Below are 20,786 nucleotides of genomic sequence, written 5' to 3'. Positions count from 1 at the left end.
AGAAATGCATCAGGAAAATAAAACGGCATCTTCTGATTGTTTCAAAGCATTGCTGTATTACACGTGCATGTAACTGAAGGGCTTTAATCTATTTAATGTGGCTGCTCTGCTGTGTGTGTGTGTGTACTGCAGCTCGGCTCTGCCATCCGAAAGAAATGCAGATCTGCAGCTTGGACCCAAACACGGAGCAGAGGAGAGAGACAGAGACTTCTAATGTGGCTCCATCATGTTGGTGCAGCATAAACATGCAACATGTTTACAAAGGTGCCCAACAGACCAATGATGTTCATGCCTTTGTGCTTTATAGTTACACTTCCCACTGAATTAAAAAGAAATCCAGAAGCAACAAGAATTAATCTGATCACATCCCAGTAACAATGAAGATATGGTTTAAGTAATATAACCCCCACCATAAGATAAAAGCAGCGAGAAAGTCATTTATGTAACTTGGGGGGGAAAAGCAAAAACATTTTAGTTCCTTGGAAAAAGCTCCTGGGATTCAAAGTTCTGGATGGAAACGAGGCAACGGCAGAGCCAAGGTGTGATATTTTGAAATTTTTCTCCGAGGTACTCACCCCAAACATTTGCCTTAGGTCAGGGTCCCGGAAGCGGAAGGGAATGTTGGAGACATGTAACCTTTTGGGCTGCTGCTTCTCTGAAGAGTCTGAGTGCTGGAGCTGGAGCTGCTGAGAGCCCTCTGTTTGCGTCACATCATCTGTCTGCCAGAGGGAAACAAACAGAGGAAAGACACAAGCTGCTCATTAGCTGCTACAGTATACTGTACCTCCTGGTCATGAAGTATAGGAGAAGAGGGGGTTGAAACAGGAGGGTGGCAGGGTACGGGGCGGGGTGGGAGGCCTGGCTGACTGACTTCCTCGGCGTCTGCTATTTTTCAATCAGGCGAGAAAGCCAAAGCGATAAACAGCCTATGACTTATAGTGTCAAACCTGAGGTTGTGCATTACAAATCCACTTATTAATCTCTTGCACTTAGCTCTTGAGCAACAGGGAAGATTGAAGGCGCTGACAAAAAGGCGTGGATATAGATCCCACAGAGCCCTGACATGTCTAGACTAAAGACACATTATTGGTGACGTTTGCACACAGCCATCAGAGTGCGAGGCCCAAAGCCCTCAGCGTTGTTGTTTCCATCATTATGCGAATGCTGCGCTGACATTTCTATATAAATGACGTGTCTGATGTCAGTGACAAATTCCACTTGTTTCTTTCTGTGACACCCGTGATGAATTTCACCGAGGGTGCTGGTGGCTTGTCTGTTTAGATGGACCTCGTATTTGAGGCAGTTTTATTTTCTATGGACCAAACCTCATTGGTTAACTGCTCAGCTTATCCTCCCTTCGTATGCACTGCTCTGACATCGGTCCGTCTTTGTATTTGGTCAATAGGTTGCCGGTAGGTGTTTTCTGAAAATGTGTTTTATGCAAATTGATCAAATGAGTGGTTTCTGACCTGCTCGCTCTGTGGTTAAAGTTTAAGCCACTAAACATTTGGCTAAAACTATCAAAATATTCGTTTTAGATGGTAACAAACAGCATCAGTATATGAGCAGCAAGTATCGAGCTGGAGCCAGAAGCATAGACTGCATATAAAAAAAGGATGTTAGCTGTTGTTGGTTTGTTTTTTACATATGCCATTTTTGAGTGGATTCCTGTTTTAAAACATTTGGTTTGAGATTTAGAAATGTTGACATCCACTGGGATGCGTGCAACCTAAGGATGGATCCTCTTTCTGTGGAATATTCAATGACTTTGCATATTAAATAAAAACAGCCCATCATAGAAGAACTGTAAGGCCTGATTTGAAAGGTAACATCTTGATGTTTCTCTAACTGTGCTTGTTTAGCATGTAGCTGAAACACAAACCAACCGATGTGTTTAAAGTCGTGCTTGAAGGCAGGGTTGGGAAATGTATTTTCCCAAGAGGCCACATGAGGAACTGGGACTCTTGTGGAGCGTCGCACCGATGAGTTTGCAAAGAGGGAAAATTAATAGTGAGCAGAACTGAGTTCAGCTTATTGGTGTGGCCCTCCACGAGAGTCCCAATTTCTCATGCGGCCTCTTGGGAAAATAAATAGACCAGTCCTGCTTTTAAAGCCTACTCTGCTTTATGTTCTGTTTTACTCTAAACGGAGCCATCATTTACAAAATGACCATCAGGCTGTGAAATGACAAAAATAAAATTAGGGGTTAATTATGCAGAGAATAAATCACAAGTCAAATCAGCATTTTCTCATCGATTCTGTAAAGTCTGACATCTTTTTGTCGAAAGGTGAGTCGCTTCCTGCTGGCCATTAAACAGAATCCAGGTTAGCTTAGCATAAAAAATAGAAGTGCAGCTGTTCACCAAACAACAGAGGTGCAGTGACGTCCTGGGGTTGTGACAGTGGTACGATATCACTGCACCAGGAAACCTACACTAAACTCTATCACCTCACACTAACTGGGCACATGAACAAAGTTGTGTTTATTCACCAGAAAGCACAAACATGAGCTGTTATGCACAAAAAATAAATAAAGTATATATTAAGCAAAATAAACACGAATGATCTTGTTTTTCTGGTGACAGTGATCTGCATGGTAAACAGGTGAGGTACACATGGGGGGGTGGGGGTCTGCATGCACTGGCGTCATATGAAACACGCTGGTAATAAAGGGTCACACACAAACACACACAGCGTCGTAGGTGTTGGCATTTCTATACTTCAACTCTGGAAAGTGCCGACTGTTAGTGAGCGAAAAGAAGTGAACTACAAGCCATTCACTACAATTTCAAATAAAGTTTTAGTGTGAAGCAGCACTGCACAATTCCTATTTGTCTCTCAGAGAGGAAAAGTAATTGCTCTCATGACCACAAGAGGTCACTCATCAAGAAAAGATAAATGCTGTGGTTTTTTTGTGTGTTAGAGACAGTGTCCATTTCTCAAAAGCAAGCATATTAAAAAAAACAACAACAATAAAACGAAGGCTGATTTAGAGCCAGAGCCTCTGGTAAGATACTAAATAAAGAAACGGCGAGAGAGGAGAGGGGAGAACGAGCAACGAGAGAGTGGAAGTGGCAGATATTGAGAACAAAAGCTGTTTGAATGTGATATGTAAACTGCCAGGTCTCCTGGGAAGTGCTCTCTGAGCATGACACACACACACTATGCTCTGACTGGGAAGTCACATACACGGATGCAATCTTGTACTGATACAGGCGTGAAAAGAGAGTAGGCCGTAGCCAGAGTACAAGCGGTTCAAATGACACGCACGCACACGCCGATAACCCTCACGCCGCTCCGAGGCTGTCAGATGGCTGCAGGCCTCTCGTAGTGATACATTTCCCACCATTTAGGAAATGGGGTAGGGATTTATTCATTATAATTCATCATCACAGTATTATCATTATCATCATGATCGTAATGATGATCGCCTTTATTATTCTCATTATCATAATCACAATCTCCACTGTAATGGCCGTCATTTATTTGGTTTTTATGGCCCATTCCGAGACGGTGACATACATTGTTAGCAGTGACAGTTGTTTGATTCAAGGTCCCGCTTTGTCTTCCCCTGCAGCCGTACAGGTAGGGCGCACTCGTGGCGGCGGCTTCCTAAGTCCCGCCTGCTCTGGACGCTGTTCGGACCAGAGGTTAACAAGTGATAGAGGACGCGAGAGGCGGGAAATGCACTCGGTCGGCCGGCCGGCTACTAAGGAGTGGATTTGTGACAGAGAGAGACGGGTGGACGGGTCTTAACTCTGCCGTGTCCTCGCGCGCTGGAGGTTAATAGCCTGAGTAGCCATGTTGGGCCCCGGGGGTGACACATTGCAGACAGATGCCGGGACCGTGGAGGGTGACAAGGTACCACAGCCCCGCGGGTCAATCTGTTTCATCGGTCACACATGACACTATCGACCTTTAGCGTATGTTGCCAGACTACAGAGCACCGCTGTCCTCCAGCTCCTCCGCCCGGCTTTTTATCACGGCAGGCGCAGTCGCGTGTTTGCAGACTTCCAGATTAACTTTGGCTCGACGCTCTGACAGGCCAGCGGCACACCCCGACACCGGGGGCAAGTACACATATGGAGAACACAAATACTGAACGCCGACTCCCGAGCGCCTCGGACCGCGTCCTGCTAGCTCAGTAACTCCGAGTGTCACCGCGATCCGCGACGGCTGCCTCTGCACGTTGCTCCCGAGGCTCCGACCTGCCTGGTTGTGAGACGCTGGTGCAGCAGTGGAAAATAATTACTTCCGTATTACCATAGGAGGCCACCTTCAGCGGCGCTTTACTGTCCCGACAGCTGCTGTCACGGGCAGGAGGCGGCGGGATGCAAAACATGCCGTCACCGCCAAAGCCAGCAAACCTAAGAGTGAGAGAGCTGTCAACTCCGGCAACTCTCCGGCTTCCTGTTCAGTCATTTCTCTAAAAGACTCCCTTGCTGTTATTTGCAAATCGCCTGCAAAGTGCTCTGCTCAGCACTTTCCCCCTCCTCGCAGAGTGGCATTACAAGAGCATAATTGAAACTATCTGATTGGAATGCTGCCAAGCAGGTAGATTACATCCGATTAAATAGGAGCTGGGGTGGGGGGTTTCTGAGTCTTCGCTCTCAAGAATTATAATGCCAGAGGTTTAATTCATTATTTTCCTTTTCCAGTCCTTCGCCGTTTGTTTTCTTTTTCTAAAGAAGCTGCAAATATAACCTTTCCATCACCTGAGAGAGCAGGGAGTTAAGTGTGGAGTGGAGGATCAGCCCCCACCACCATCTCCCTTCGATTCATATAAACAAGTCCGAGATGGAGGAGTCATTTTCAGCACGCCGGCAACACCGAGACCAATAGATTGTCTTTTGCGATAGGCCGTTTCGGCGCTAATAAAGCTCAGAAACGTGAAAGTCTCCTCTCTCAACTAACTCTGCAGAATCAAAAGCTCAAAGCTGAGAAGCCCACTTCAGCTCTGAGGTATGTTTTGGTTGGTAAGAAGCATCAGTGGGGATAAATTTTACATTTAGGGTTGGGCTCACTTGCATCGGGTTTGACAGCTAATCCAAACTGTATCACTGCACTTGAGGCCAAGGAAAATATCGATGACGCACGTGTAATGCCCTCGTGGCAGCCGGTGTGAAAACCACACACACAAGACTGATGCTGCCGGTGTGATGTCACCCACTACGTTATGGATTCTGCATTTTAAAGGCCGGACATTAGTGTTTTGGCCGCTTCCATCTCGCTTTTCTTGAGCCAGAAGCCACATTTAGACCCGCGGGTGAAGTGCCAAGTTATCAGCGAAGGCTAGCGAGCTAATGTGACAAGCTGCATTCATTAACTGTACAGGTGCATCGCACAGACAGAGATATCTGCTTTTAGCGTGTTAAGTAACAAGCTAAGAAAGGGTACTAAAACACTATAGTCACCAAAATTGGAGCACAGACTTCTTGGACCATCTGGTGGTGCATTAACCACACAACGGGCCAAATTATTTGTCAGATAATTCCATTAAAATGCTCCAAAAGGCAACAACAGCACAGACGCAGTCGAGAGGTCCAGTTCAGTGCCTCTAATTAGCTGAGAGGAAGCCCATTTTCTGGACACCGTCTGGGCGATGATTGTGGTGGCAACACATGCTCATATTTCAATCTATTTAGATTTTGAAAAGGACATCTACGTTCTCTTAAAGGTTATTTCTGCATGTGGTCTCGATTAATTAGACCGACACTTCGACAGCGTCACAAGGTCTTCTTCACGTTCGTGACGTGCGTCGTGTTGGTTTTGTGCACAACTCTGTGACTCGACACATCTTATTGTTCTGAAAACTTTTAAAAACACACCAGTGAACCTCTGCGTCGGACCGGCTGACGTGCATCTTCATTATAAAGGACACACTATGTACTGTAACTGGGAACTCTTGCTGCTCTAAAGACTCACTAGAGACCCGACTCCGCATTAATGCACAGCTGAAAATAGTCCCCGACAAATCCGTTGTTCATCTCACGATTGCTAAAAACTACGGCGCCCAGATGTTTCGGGACATTACCGAGCCTCTATATTTGTGAGCGGCGTTTCTGTGAGTTGCGTCTCGAGAGCGTTCGGGCAGCGAGTTTTGAGAGACGGGCTATCGTGCTGTCAGTTTTGGCCTTTTCGTGGGATTCACCCGTTTGCTGACGATAATAGAATAACAGCATCCTCATCCTTTAAACGATCCAGGAGAGTATTTATTTTAGGGAACACTGAGGATATCTTTGAAAAGGGAATTTACACCAGGGGAAAGTAAGCGACTCCTCCCACTTACAGATAACACAGTCATCCCCTTTTAATGGCGGCCTACATGCTGCCATCAGCAGTGTCTCTGAAAGCTACACCCTGGTGGTGTCTCGATCCCTTAAACACAGCTTGTGAGAGATGAGCGTGTGTGCGTGCACGGCTGTATAAGTGTTTGCATGTGCTCGCCCATGTTTTCTGCATGCCCCTGTGTGTTTGTGTGCGCGTCTATGTTATCACAGTCCCCCAGAATACCCTTTGGAAAGTCTTCGCGCCGCTGACACGGGCTGTGAAAAATCTGGAATTGAGTGCTGCCCTAACGCCACTGCCTTAATTTGTTATCTGAAAAGAGAATGATTACTCATGAAATTCAACCAAACCTCAGACTATTTGAACTGAGCCAGATAACGAGTTCAGTTTTTTTTTTTTTTGCTCGAGCAGAGCTCCCTGGCAGCCCTCTGCTACCCTCATCTCTAAGGATTTGGAGAAAGTTGGGGGCTGCCTCTCTTCCTCAAGTCGACTGCTTTCAAGTCAGCTTGTTTGAACACGGCACAGAGCGAGGTCCCAGAGGTCTGACTCTGGACAACGCCACCTTCCCAGTATAGACGGTGGACTGGAGACACAGAAGCAGAGAGAAAGAAGCGGAGACAGTCCCCCTGCCTCATTAAAACATACACACTCTCCGTTCTCTGCAGGGAATTCGCACAGAATCCATACGTTTCACTGAATTTTCTCTCTCTTGACTCTTTTTAAGTCTTTAAGTCGAGAAGATGTGCAGAGTAAAGCATCGTCGTGGGGTAGAGGAGCTGAGCGCAGCAGAGTCGAGTCAAGGGAGGAGGAACTTAGGGGGAGATTCGCAGCGAGTAGCTGATCTGCTCCCTCAATCTGTGTTTCTGCAGGGTGCCCTAATCAAAGGCGCCCGGGCCCGTCTGTGACACCCACAGCAAACAGGCTGGGTCTGTCATTAAAGCTGGGGAACGCAGCGGTGGGCGACACTACCCCACCAGCCCCGGGGATTAGACTCTCTGTTTACACCCCACTAATCTCGTCCCTCCGTCCTCTCGGAGAAAAGACGGGTGGAAGTGAGGAGAGAATGAAGATCGCGCGAGAAGGGGAGAACATGAAGGAAGATGAGGCGAGCTCTCATCTCTCCATGGCCACCATCACTGGGCTCTCTTCACAGCGGGTGAACAGATGAAATGAAATCAAATGCGAAATGGAGAGAGAGTGGAGACGGCGAGCGATAGAGAGCGGAGGGGAGTGGTGGGAAGGAGGAGGAGGAGGAGACTAAACCTCCTGCCAAGTCTCTCCTCACTTTAAATTCTCGTGTCCCAGCCATTACTGTAAGTGCAGCGCATAACCACAGAGCGGTCCGAGTGCGTCGCACAAATCTTCAAATCAAACATTGCCACATTACAGGCCGATGATGATACGCCGTGCAGTGCTATCGCCCTGCTTATGCTGTATAAGCACTTTTCTGCCCCCAAATATTCATGGCTGCGCCGTAATTGTGAGGCTGGGAAAAATCGAGTTATTAAAGGTGCTCTTCACGAGCGACCCCGATGCCTCTCAGCAGGGCTGTGGCCTCACGCTGACCTCTAGCAGCAGGTGTTTTCATACTAAAGGAGAAAAAGAGGTACGCAGGTCCCGCTTTTTTCATCTCTGCCGGCACTATCCGTCTTTCTAGACGCGCCTCTTAAGTTCGAAGCTAAGCGTTCTCCTTTTTATCTGCATCTACCCCTTGTGAAGGTAAATCTCAGGTCAAGGCATTTTATGTAAGCGCACAAGAACGAAGTGTATGCTATATAATTTAGAATTTCTCTCACAATCCGTTGCCAGAGGTTTGTTTTCTCCTTCGAGTGCCAACGCTTTAGAGGCATGCACTCTCATGATGGAGTGAAAACAGGAGCATTATCATGTCCTGGCACAGACGACGGTGTCTTATGTTCGAAAGAAAAATCTCAAACGCCCGGGTGTAGTTACAGATAATTAGCTGATTTCACTAAGCAGCTGTTGGTTTTGGCTGCTGGAGAAAAGTGCATCTCTTTCTTTTGCTCCTTTAACGGAGGGAGAAGAAGACAAGTGGGGGAGGGCGTGTCCTCCTTTCAGAGAGCCTGAATCATTCATGTCGAAAGCATGTCAAATCTCCTTCACGCAAATAAATAAAACAGCTCAGGTTGACATGTTTTTCTGGGAGCCCCCTAATGGTTCTTCAGATATGCGCTTTCATTTTAGCAGCGCATTCTCAGTCAAATTCGCCTCCATCGTCAGGCGCCGAGCTTGGCCTGAACATCAAAGCCTGCTGCTGCTGCTGCTGCACATGAATGTGCAGCCGTGCGACTCTCACTGTTAACCCTCACCTTTTAATAACACGGGCTGTTTTTGTGTCTGTGATGCAGGAAACATTCAAATTAGTGTCTGAAAAAAGAGGGGGGAAGAAAAATGACCTAAAAAAAATGGGCAACAAGGGTTGGGGCCAAAAATTTCACTTACTACTTATGTAAACATAAGAGAGAGAGAAAGTTAATTAAGGCTTTTGAAAAATGCAAATATGTTACAATAACAAAAATAGGCCAGATTTGCATGTTAAAGTAAGAATATGCAGCTTTTTCTGAACAGTAGAAACAGTGACCTCTGTGGCCAGAACTGGTAATTACAGGATTCTGGTGCATTCAGCTCATAGACAGTATACAAAACATGGGTGTAGCAGTGATAATCTCACATGTGGTTCATTCTGGGCTGGCTTTTTTTGCTATACATACTTTTTTTGAACAGGATATTATGATAACTGGACAAATTCATGTAGTTATATGAGAAAGCAAGCGACTTTAGTCACCAGCCTGCTTTCCAAAACAGTATTAGTCAACCAAAAACGCAGTTGCTCATAAGTCCAAATAACAGACTAATACTATAAGTCCTCACACTAAAACTGGACTGAAGACGTCTTAGACAGACCTAAAAAGCAAGCCATAACGTGCTGATGAAAAGGAGAAAATATCCATAAGTCTAAAGTTGGGTATTTTAACACTGAAGCGTATGTAGACCTACTAACATCTACTGGAAGCTGCTTTCTCTCGTGACCTCTGTGAACACTGTCCTGCAGATTTTATAGATTCAGGAACTCATTTTGGTCAAATTAGTTTTGTTTTCTAATTATGGTAAGTAGGGATGGGTACCGGTATCCTGACATGAACGGTAGTAACCAGACCGAAAAGCAGCGCACATTTTGGTGCTTTTTTTTCCTCAGCTCTGATACACTTTAGATTCTAGCCAATCATTTTACGTTTTCCGAGGAGTAGTAGGCTGGGTCCAGGTACGTACGTTCTGTTAGAGCAGAGCTACAGATTAAAAATGTCCAAGGCGAAGCGGTCAAAAGTCTGGCTGTACTTCACAGCAAAAATGCAAACTCAGCAGCGAACAAGTGCTTTAAGCTGATACTGTGATACTGTCAAAGGAGGTAACACCTCGAATCGATGAAACACCTGGCGACGCATAGCGTTTTTTTTAAAAGCCGAGAAATGCGCCGTATTTGATAGCTTGCTGCGAGACCTCACACCGGCACATCTACTGCGGGTGTGGTTGCCTGTTATCGGACCCGGAGTTAGCAACATCCCCCAAAACCCGAAGAGGAGAGTCCTGGCCCCTAGCCCTGCCAGTGTAGCAAATGATGACGGATATACAGCAGCGCCGTTCTTCTCTGCGTGAGTAGCTTATGTTGTTCGTGTGTAATTTACGTTGAGTAGGCTAACCACGTTATTACATTAATGCATGTAAGGTGAACTAGCAAACACCATCATAGTACATGCAGCTGTCTTCTTGTTTGATGGCAGATACTCCCTTCACCCTGGCCAAAAAGGCTAAAATGACCAAAGAAAAAGTGGAAAACAGCTAAACATGAGAGGTTTTTGGACAAAGTTTGTGTTTTTTCCATTGTTTAAGCACTGCTTCCAGCCAAGAGTGATACCATATATGCCCCATAGCTGCAGAAAAGGCTAACATTGTTATCTTTTTACAAAAACCAGCTGAACATGAGAGGTTTTTGGACCAATTTTGTGTTCTCCATTCTTTAAGCACCGGCACCGTTTCAAAAGTACCGGTTTGGCACCGGTCTCGGATGAAACCTAAATGATACCCATCCCTAATGGTAAGCTTAGCTCCATCTTTTATTATGCATATATTTCATGAGCCAGCCTCAAGTGGTCATTTGGAGAACTGCAGCTTTTAGGGTTGTGAGTTAGCTTCATTTCTGAGCTCATCAGCTGCTCATACAACAGATGAAATCATTTTCTTAGTACAAACCACAAATTTACTGTTAACACACCCACTCAGTGTTACGTGTGCTTCAGCAGAATAAAACCCATTTGTTTGCACAATAGCAGCTTCCTTTGTACACTTTATACTCCTAACTTTAGGAAATATTCAATCACAATCACTGACAGTAATGAAAGCAATGCAAATCCTGCACTAAGAACCACTTTAGCACACGTTATAATAAAGAGAAGAAGCCAGTGTAGAAGTTATTTGATCGGTTGAGGAAGGGAGATCTTTTTATCAACAAATCCAGAAATGCACATAACATGTGTGTGTGATATATGATGTTAATATGTTCTTCTGCTGCTGTTACAGTACCACCGTGTTTCCCCTGCATGGTAGACTTTTGGATTTATGGCCGCAGCACCGCGCTGTATTCACAGAGTGCCCCTGAGCCCATGCAGTGATTTGCACCTCAGAATCAGATGTGTTTATAATGCAGATTGCAGATTACAATATTGAAAATGAAATTGTTTTCAGCCTCGTCCCTTGCGTACAGAGATCTCTCTTGATGCTCTTAATCTTTTCATCATCTATGGTACATAACAGAACGAAATTGCCAAATTCTTTGCAGCGTTTTCCTGAGATACATTATCATCTTCCCCTTCTTCCCTTCTAAAGACTGAGCCTCTCTAGGATACTTTTTATGTATCCAGTCGTGCTGCTGACTTCTTGCCAGTGACCTAATTATTTGTGAGATGTTTGGGCTGATGTTTTTTAAGCTTTGAACAATTTTTACAATCTTGTTTTGACCATTTCTTAGGTTTGACTTCTGATTTACTGCCGCTGTACTATTCTTCTGTCAAACATGGGGTTTAATTTGCAGCGATTTAAGGGGTCGTGCTTCTGAATGAGAGTTTATGCTCCAAACTGCACCAGTTTTTCATACGTTACATGTTATTTGGTTCCAGTTATTTGAATCGTGCTCGTCAAGGCCACATTTACTTCCAAAATGTTTTTATACTGGAGCCGAAAAGTTTGAAGACTTTACATACTGTGATTTGGGATCTGTTGAAAAAGTTTCCTGCATGCACACAGACTTTTCTGTCAATATACAAAGAGGGCAGAACTGGAGAGTTATAGGCAAGGACAGATCATGTAAATATTGACTGAATATTAAACAACAGGCTCACTTCTCAGTGAAACAAGGGAGAGGAAATGAGTCGAGAGAAATCACAGCATTTGGCTAAGCTCACACTGGTAAGCAGACGGAAGAAACCAGTCACGGGAAGAACAGTCGGACATTTGTAACGTTATAATAATACGGATAAAAAAAGATAATATGAAGATATTTTACTTGCTGACAGCGTGTTGAGAACAGTGTTTGCAGGTGGTGAAGGACACTGACCGGTGCGGTCGTGGTGGCGGGCGTGCTGTTGTCAGTGCCGGCCGGCTCGCTGTGCGTCTGTGTGGGCGTGTAGAGGGTCATGGCGTGCTCGGGCACCCGGCTCTGCCCGGTGTAGTCCTGCGTCGGGAGCGGGTGAGGTGCCGCAAACTCTGCGGGAATGCCATTCTGTGGGGGAGGCGGGTACTGGGCTGGGGTGTACGGCTGGGCCATCGCTTCTGGGGGGTTGGTGGCCTCTTGGTTACCCTGTGGAAAACGCACAGCAGGAGGCGGGTGTTAGAACTACGGTTAAAATTAAACTTAAAGTAGGTTGTTTGACTTGTAAAACCAGCATGAAAGAAGCGCAAAGATCCCTGGTGTGATGTGGAAGGCAACCAGGGAGAGATGTCCTGCACACCAACTAAGTCGGGGGGAAACAGCCATCATATCACATCTCAGCTCATATTAGAGAAATCCTTGATCTTCTCTAATGAACACAGTTTATGTTGTAGAGCATGGCTTGCTGTTGCAGGGGCAAGAGTCATGGGGAATCTCAATTGCACTTGTGGCAAAGCACAGGAGGAAAGATCAATTAATTGATAAAATTTTGATTAGGGCCTTTGATTTCAATGACAGGTCTGTTAAACCAGCAGCTGCTCCCTCTCCAAGCTCCACTTTCATACTTTTTGCTTTACGAGCTCTCCTGCTCTTCGCCACCCCCGTCTTTGTTTCCGTCTCCGGTTATCGTGTGGACTTTTTTAAAGAGTTTTAGAAAGATTACTTTTCTCTAATTCTGTTTCTGCCGCCTTGAAATTTCAGATTCAGCCAGTTTTATGTTCGAGGCTTGCACGGCCTCTGGCTAAATAAACGGAATAAATCTGCAAAAATCTTCTTTAAATTACGAAAAACAATGTGAACAAGCATTTGTTTGCACCTTTTTGTACTTTTAGTCAGTACAGACATGTCTCTGTCAGTAGTGTTTTTCATAAACTGTAGATAAAAGATGGATGTAGTTACCTGTGGCGCCGACTGTTTTACTGTTTGGTAATACTTGTATCACAGCCCACAGGGTGTAATTCCCTGTAATTAAATAGAATTTCAGAGTATTTTATTTGAAAATGCAATAAAATTATTACCTATACCAATACTGAAAGATATTGATGCTAAAATGAGACACAGAGTCAGAATTTTACAGTAAAAGAAGAAATAAATATGTTGTAAGTAATTTTATGTAATTTTACGTACGTTGGCTTTACTCTTTAGGGCAGATTTTTATATCTTTATTTAATTTTCTTCATGATAATGTGCACGACCAAAGCTTTATTTGACTAATATAAATGTGACCGTTCTCCTTAACCAGCTTACAATACAAAAATAAATACTATAAATACTTGCAGGCCTACAGTATGTGACCTCATAATTATGACGTTAAGTTTCTTTTCTTTCACAGTCACTGTTCGAACATAACTTTGAAAAACAGCGTCTGAAGAGTACAGTATACTTTACATGTAAGATAGTACTGTTATAGTATTGTTTGTTTTTCTGCAAAATTGCAGACACATTACACAGTACTTAAAATCACTAACAGTATAACTGTGCCTCCTTCCCCTCAGGCGACACTTAAATTTACTAACAAACTGCTGACAGGATAGTTCTTTGTTTCTCTCCTGTAGAAATCTGACTTGTTACCCTCTGGTGCACCTGCCTTTAAGGATGGCGACACAAATATGTAATTTTAAATAAAATACCTTGAAATTCAGTTTTTAATACAGGGTACTTACAGTCTTAGTCACTGAACGTAATCGAAGGTGTTGCCTACTGTTTCCTGAGCGTTTCTTCTGTTGGTCTTGGTTTTTTGAAACTGGACATCACAAGCTATGAGTGGATCTGACTGAGAAACCACGAACTCTGCGCTCTGGTACAGTAGCTACTTGTGAATCACCCAGTTGGCCAACCTCAAAACAGACTTGATTTATTGCTGCATATCAATAAAACGGGAAGAACGCAGGTTTCTGGCATTTTTCAGACCCAGAAACAACCTTATGTTATGGATGTTCTACATCTACTCAACACCAATGAACACGCTGGTGCTTTAAGACAGTCGAGACCTGGATGTCGATGCTTCATCTTTAAAAGACAAAAAAAAGGAAATTGCACCGAATAATCTCGTGCACTGAAATCCACAAATAAAGGTTATCACTTTGAGTTTTTAGACAGTTGCACAGTTGTACTCTATGATCATAAAACAATTGCAGCAACACTGAAATGTAGGCCTACGTTTTCTCGACTGACCACAAACTAAGAAGAGAATTTCTGAGGAACTGGACCGAGAATCGATTACGTCTGTGTTTGTGAAGTCTTACAAAGGTAAGGGTGAGCCGGCTGAGTCCGATGGAGATATACTCATATATATATAAAGTTGCAGAGCCCTGTCACTAGCAGCACGCGCCCTTTGTATAACTCTGATCCATCCATATGCTTCCTGCTCGGTTTGCGCTGTGTTCCACGTGTATTTTGTAGTCTCTGCTCCTGACTTAAGTGATAGATGGCTCTTTGCAATGAAGCAGTTTCACAGACCCTTTGTCTCGTATGGATGCTTGAGATGATGAGCTGCAGAAATAATGGACTTTTCTGGCTGGTGCACATTGTTAAACTCGGTAATGGCTGGACTACAGAAGTGCGTGTCTTATTGTTACGAAGCACCGAGGTCTGCGAATCCAGACTAATGAGCAGAACGGTGAGATCAGTGCTGCTGGAGCGGATATCCATCCCAACATTAAAAAACACAGAGGGAAAAGGTGAGACAATAACGCCGAAATCCAATAACACCCCCTGCAAATACCCTCAATCAAATTTAAAGATACAGATCATGCGAGCTCGACGCATAAGTCTCTCGATAAGAAAGGAGGCAAAAAAAGCACCAGAAGTAAGTCTTTATGATTGGAGAAAAACAATAACGGTAAACAGATCGAGAAGTTTCGGTCTCTTTCTTGACAAGCTGACTAGGGATGGTGTGATGGTAGATAAATGTGTTTTCTTCCTCCTTGCTACTCGGCCTCCTTCTGTAGATTTCCAAAAAAAAAACCAAAAAAAAAAAACCTATCGGGGCAGGAGGAGCCTGCGGTTTTAATGAGAGAGCCGAGCAACACTATGCTGTAAATGTAGTGGAAATAATTCTGCTCTGACGTGTTGGCAAACAAACCCCGGCCTAAACTGCGCTCTGCCAATTAAGGAAATGCTCCATTATCTAAATGAAAAAAGAGAGGAGCCTTGAGAGAGCCGAAGGATTGACCAGCCTCCTGCAGCCTGCCAGGCCCAAAGGCTGCTCCCGCTGTAGGAGTGAACCCTCACTCCTGCCTGACCTAATCCGCCCTTCTCTTTTTCATTACGCTATATTTCTATCTCTGTCTCTCCCTCGATCCCCCACCCCTCCCCCCTTTCCCTTTTATGCTCATCTCTTCCTCCCTCCTCTCTTTTTATGCAGAAAGTTTTTTAATCTCTACCCCTGTGCTCTACTTTTCCTCTCCCTCCAGTCATGGCATTATATAACACACTTGCATTGCAGGGCATCCTAATTCAAGGAAGCTCTTGATGTTGGCAATTTTCAACTTCTAAGCACCCATTTTAAAGGAGAATGGGGTTGGTTACCTAAAAAAAAGAAAAAAAGAGGATGCACCTCCTGGTATGACAGCTGAATGTACTACCAGATCCTCTGTCCTCCTTTTAACCAGCCCGTGCAAGCTGTCGACACGTCAACAGTCCGGCAGAGACAGGAAGCTCGGAAACAAGGAGGTGCTGTGTTTGTACATCAAACGCCGTCCGTGTCATTAAAGGGATCAAAGCTTGGGCTCCGTCTTTTATTTTAGCCACTGTCGGGACTTGTATCCCGATCTGTGTTTTTAAGAATTTACCAAATGCAATTTAAGTGTCCGCTGTCACGATGGGGAAAGCGTCGTCGTGTAAAGATTAGATCCACGGCTTAAGGACAAATCTTTGCTCCTGTTTTTTTCTTTTGTAGGAAACCTCATTATGCTCCTTGGGTTACTTGTGCTTTAATCCAGTATATGGTGGCACCTTTAGGCTGTTAGAATAAAACACTGAGTCCTCATTAGTTTTCAATGAGATGCCTGCATTGGCACAGGAGAGGCTGCAGCAATATGCAGAGGCATGCGGCAAAAAGGTTGTGCCACACTACAATGCAGCGCCACACTCACTGAATCGCAGCCAATCGGGTGTTTGCACCGGATCACATTTTGTTTGTTTTTGCGTACGACGTGCGCGTTTTACTCGGAGTAATTGCAATGATTGCAGAAACCTTAAGAGAGGCCACAGTTTGGTGCTTATGAACGAGCGCGGTCAGCAAAATGAACGAAATCCCAAAAAACCTCAAGTCAAGAAGACTCTCCAGGAAGTAGGCGTGTCCTCGACAGAGTCGAGAGACGCTTTCATGCATGTAGATGAGCTCAGGTCGGAGTCCACTGGGAACGTTTAGGAACATAGTTCCAGCTGAATGTGTGCATGAGCGAGGGAACAAGAAGAGCACGAGGAAGGAGACGAAGCGCTCATTATCCCAAGCAAACCGCATCATCTGTCAAACATGGTGGCGATGCACGCAAACGCAAATCCTTACAGGTCTGACTGCGTTACTCAAACTCCCCCCCACCGATGCTACGTTCCTTCGGGTCCCCCACGTGAACAGGTGGGTTCTCTTAATTTACTATTAGTTGATCGATAAAGCAAGAAAAATGACGCTCTACACGCTGAAAAGAAAATTGAAGATAAAAAATATTGTTGTTCTTGTCTGCCATTAATAACAATTAGATGCCAATCCAGCAGAGTGGTACATGCAGCAGCGTCCTGGAAGCCTGGAAACAAATTACGTTCAGCTTAAACCGTTTAGGTAACTACGCTGGAACAAACATGACAGAGTGCCTAAGATTTGGAAAGTCGGTGTTTCTTAAAGTGATATTCTGAAGGTAGGCAAATCACTTTGTGTGGACTATGGCATTAATCAGCAGGTGCTGACTGTATTTCTACAGCTTATTTGCTGCGGATCCTCCTGCTCCTGAAATAAAACTCTTCCTTAACAACATGACATTTTTTTAAAGTTCAGTATACTCTTTCTGCGAGAGGAGCTTCTGGTTTTAGTTTCTTGTTTGTTATTTCCTTGGCTATTTCCTTGACACTTCCTAAGTTTAGGGACATATTTTTCCCCCTTTCTCGCGCTTTAGTGCTGCGTTAGCCGCGACACGTTCCGCTAAACTTGTTAAACTATCATCTGCCTTAAAGTGTTCCTCTGAGCTGGGGACACAATCTGAATCGTTGCATTCACAGATCACACAGGTCAGTGTATATGTGTCAGGTCTGCTGCCATTTGAGCTTTAAACAAGTGCGGAGGACTGAGACGGAGCCAAGTGACACACAAACAGCGCATCAGCCCGGAGCTCGGGATCGGCGAAAGAAAACTACTAAAGTGCTGTAGCACCACGTCGCTGCCGTTTCAAAGGGCAGCAAGGCAAAAGCAAGGAGGCGGAGAGAACAGGGCTCATTAGCGAAACACAAAGTAGCGCTGGCTCTCGTATGATCTTCGCCTTCCTCTGATGTAAGTGACAAACGAGTTATTCGACTGGAAATGAACTGGGAGAAGAAGAAAGGCCCACGCAAATCAGGGGAGTTGTGCTCGTCCCAGCGCGACCGCACGCCCTTACGGCTGGGGCCGAGCGGACCCCGGCAAACGTCCACGGCGCCTAATGAAAAGTCATCCGTGACAAACCGGGCAGGTACGCAGCACATCCCTCTCCCTCGGAAGAGGCTGCTGTTCATTATGGCTCCGAATGAGCGCTTGTTAGACCGGGATCCCGGTGAGTGTTTCTCCACCTGCAGGCCTGTTTATGAGAAAAGAGCAGGTCCCTTTGCGACACTTTAATGCCCTCCCCACATGGCCTCCAGCCATGAGCCGCCTAAACCTCATCTCCACGGGCACGGCGATGAAGAATAAAGGCAACCGGAGAGAGCGGCCTTTATCGATCTCCCATCCTTTCCATTCCTCTTTCCCCCATCTCTCCTTTCACCCTTTCTACTCCTATTACTGAAGAGCACAATAAAAAACACTATGTCTTATCTTAAGCACTCTCCTCGTGTAAAATTGGATTGGAAACCCTTACTTAAGGAGATCACTTCTGCAGCGGAGTTTTGTTTTTACAGTCAGCATAAGGAGCCAAAGGGGTCAGAGGGAGGCCTGGTGGCGATGCCCACCGCCGAGGCTGTCAGTCTGGCACAAAATCCCGGTGCGCGGTGCTCAGAAAGCTAGAGACGAGAGGCTTTCGCTGTTAACCCCGGTGTGGACGGTCAAGGCTATATTCCATCTCAGCAGGTACAAGGGCTTGGCCGCTCGCCAGCTACCCGTGATCCTCTTTAGCGGCACTCGCAGGGACGGTGTTGAGAGGCCGAGAGGAGACGGGCTGTGCAAATACAGGAGCTGTTAGGAGGAACTCATAACGGCAGAGTGCTGCTCTGACTCATACGTGCGATGGAGGGTCAAAGAGCAGCGCGGAGGCAAAATACGGCGGGCGACTAATTGCGTTGCATTGAATCCGGAGGGAAATCACTCAAATGGGAGCGGGCTGATCAATCTCAGCGATAGGAGCCGTGATGGAGTGGGCAGCTTTATGGCTTCAGCTCCGTCACACACAGCCTGGATCATTTTTCAGCAGATGCCTTTCTACTTTACTCGCTTCCTACTGTACTACGCTAATAGTCTAAAGAAGCAAGAAATGTTCCTCCCCACTCTATACATTAAGCAATTCAAGTAGATTTATGAAGAGCTCGGCAGCGCTTTTGCATAACCCAAACAGCGTGAATACTTAACACACAGCTCTGCCGCCTCATTCCTTCACGGAAAACATACACAAGCAACTTTTCTTTGTCAGATTACAGATGACATAACATTTTTTAAAGCGAACCTTAAAGCTTTTCGGTGCCTGGAAATGGTTCCTGTGCCATCTAAAAGCTCATGCGCCGAGCATTCCTCTCTAGAAAGATGCTCATTTGCTTTTAATGACTGGCTCACGGTGACAGTGGCAAACTTGTGACAAATCCCACGCGGCCGTCACGGCACGAACCCGAGCGCGGTTTGTCGTGAGAAGCGAAACGCAGCTCGGCGGAGGCCGATCGGTTGATGCAACACGAACGAAACACCGAGTGGTTTTCAGCCAGCTGCATGAAAGCCTCTTGTTGTCCCCCCGCTCTGCCGCTGATGCTCGGTTAATTGTAGCCCCGCTCGCAGACAGTCAGGCAGGCAGGCGAAAAGACGGCCTGAGATGATTTCCACAGGCAACTGGCATTCATTTTGTCTCGAAGGCGCATAAATAAAGGCTGTCTAGCTGGGTCCATTTTAATTAGATGAGCCACATGATCTTACTCCAAGTTTCTCTGTTAACACTCACCAGAGGCTGCGGCATGTGTTAATTACAACCACATGCCACACACTGAATCCAAGGTGTGCTGGAAAGGAGAAGCTAAGACGAGGTAAACAACAACAACAACAAAACACCTTCAGCAGAGCTTCTCGTGATGAGGTACGTATTTGGTGCAATGGCTATTCCCCTCCCCCAAGTCAACCAATTACAGCGAGCGGGAGAGAGAGTGAGGGAGAGAGCGAGCGGGGAGATTGCAGAAGCAGCCCAATTTAATGCAGATTCACATCACACCCCCAGCACAGCCAAACCCTGGTCCTCCTCACAACTACAGTAGGTTTATGATTTCAAATGGGCTGGGGAGTGGGTTATTGTTTTGTCTCACATTTCCTCCCCTGCAAACTCCCATCTTCCCATTTTTCCATCTCATTTGTGCAAAAATCAATTCGCGAAAATAAACACTCGGCTTCCTCGCCCCGTGTCCGAGTCAATTTAGATTTTGCGCGCGCTCCTGCCGCGCTTTTCCGAGAGCCTTAATCGTTTTCACGTGTCACATATGTTTCATCCGCTCTAACATGATTTTTCCTTGTTATTGGGAGCACTTATTTGCTCCACGGCCTCGGATGAAGGTATTAGAAGGAGAGTTCATTTTCCCCAATCCCTTGCTGATTTCTTCATTACATTGCAGCGGTGGCGCCGCACGCAGAGCCCCGCACCGAGATGGGACTGCTCTTAGCGGTGCGACTGCGAGCGTTACTATACCTCAGAGACGCCGGAGCGCCACTTAATAAACAGAGTAGACAGAGGATCACTTTGAACTCCTGTGACATGTAATGAACCTGTCTGCCGCAGCCACGGCGCTGTCTGGGCTCGGGCGCTGCGTGGTAAAAATGCAGATAAATAAAAAAAGAGAGAGAAAGGACCAAATAAGCCCGGAGGCCCTGTGAAAAAGCCATCAGTTACACATGGTTAGACTCGGAGCGTTTTGCCAACGCCGTAAGAGGAGATAATTGTCTGTTTCAGTGCCGTTGCCGCTTTTGTTGCATAACAGATATTTACATCTGGGACTAATTACTCCGCACTGGGTGTCAAAATTTGGATTAACTTGTGGGATTCGTCAAAGTTTTGTGTTTAGACTCGTTTATTAACGGGGAGCAGACGGTGTGCCCGTTTGACCTCGTCAGAAACGCGCCAAAGAACTTTTTCATCTACTTCTTTTTTTGTTCTTTTAAAGTTGTCAGAACAAAGTGAAATCGACGTACATATTCCATTACTGAACAGCTGCTTGGAGATTGCAATTGATCACCGAAGGTAAAGACCTGAACCGAATGAAAACCGATAACTGAACGGCGGGATGTTCTGTCATTCTGGTCATACAAACCCGCAAATCAATCGTCACGCCAGGGGTTGCTCTTCAGACTGCAGATGAGCGTTTTTCCAGATTCTAGTGGGGATAGAAACGCCAACATTGGGTTGAT

At 45.6% G+C, this 20,786-nt stretch overlaps 1 protein-coding gene across 12 annotated transcripts in view; it reads right to left on the bottom strand.

The window, feature by feature from the left end:
• Positions 1-20,786, bottom strand: part of LOC102308260 (RNA binding protein fox-1 homolog 3) — a 436,461-nt gene that overhangs the window by 40,585 nt on the left and 375,090 nt on the right. For 11 of the 12 annotated variants that reach the window (XM_014334179.2, XM_014334182.2, XM_042221529.1 and 8 more), the window contains 2 exons: positions 11,867-12,160; positions 576-719 (listed from right to left, as the gene is read on the bottom strand). In XM_014334179.2, coding sequence (XP_014189665.1) covers positions 576-719; positions 11,867-12,160 — 438 coding nt within the window. The remainder of the gene's footprint in view (positions 1-575; positions 720-11,866; positions 12,161-20,786) is intronic. The other variant, XM_042221527.1, reaches the window with a different exon arrangement.

This window comes from Haplochromis burtoni, unplaced genomic scaffold (assembly GCF_018398535.1).
Source record: "Haplochromis burtoni strain Fernald_Lab_line unplaced genomic scaffold, NCSU_Asbu1 Contig_68, whole genome shotgun sequence".
Lineage (NCBI taxonomy): Eukaryota > Metazoa > Chordata > Actinopteri > Cichliformes > Cichlidae > Haplochromis > Haplochromis burtoni.
The sequence above is the reverse complement of the archived record's forward strand: the minus strand, read 5'-3'. Positions and strand labels throughout refer to the sequence as shown.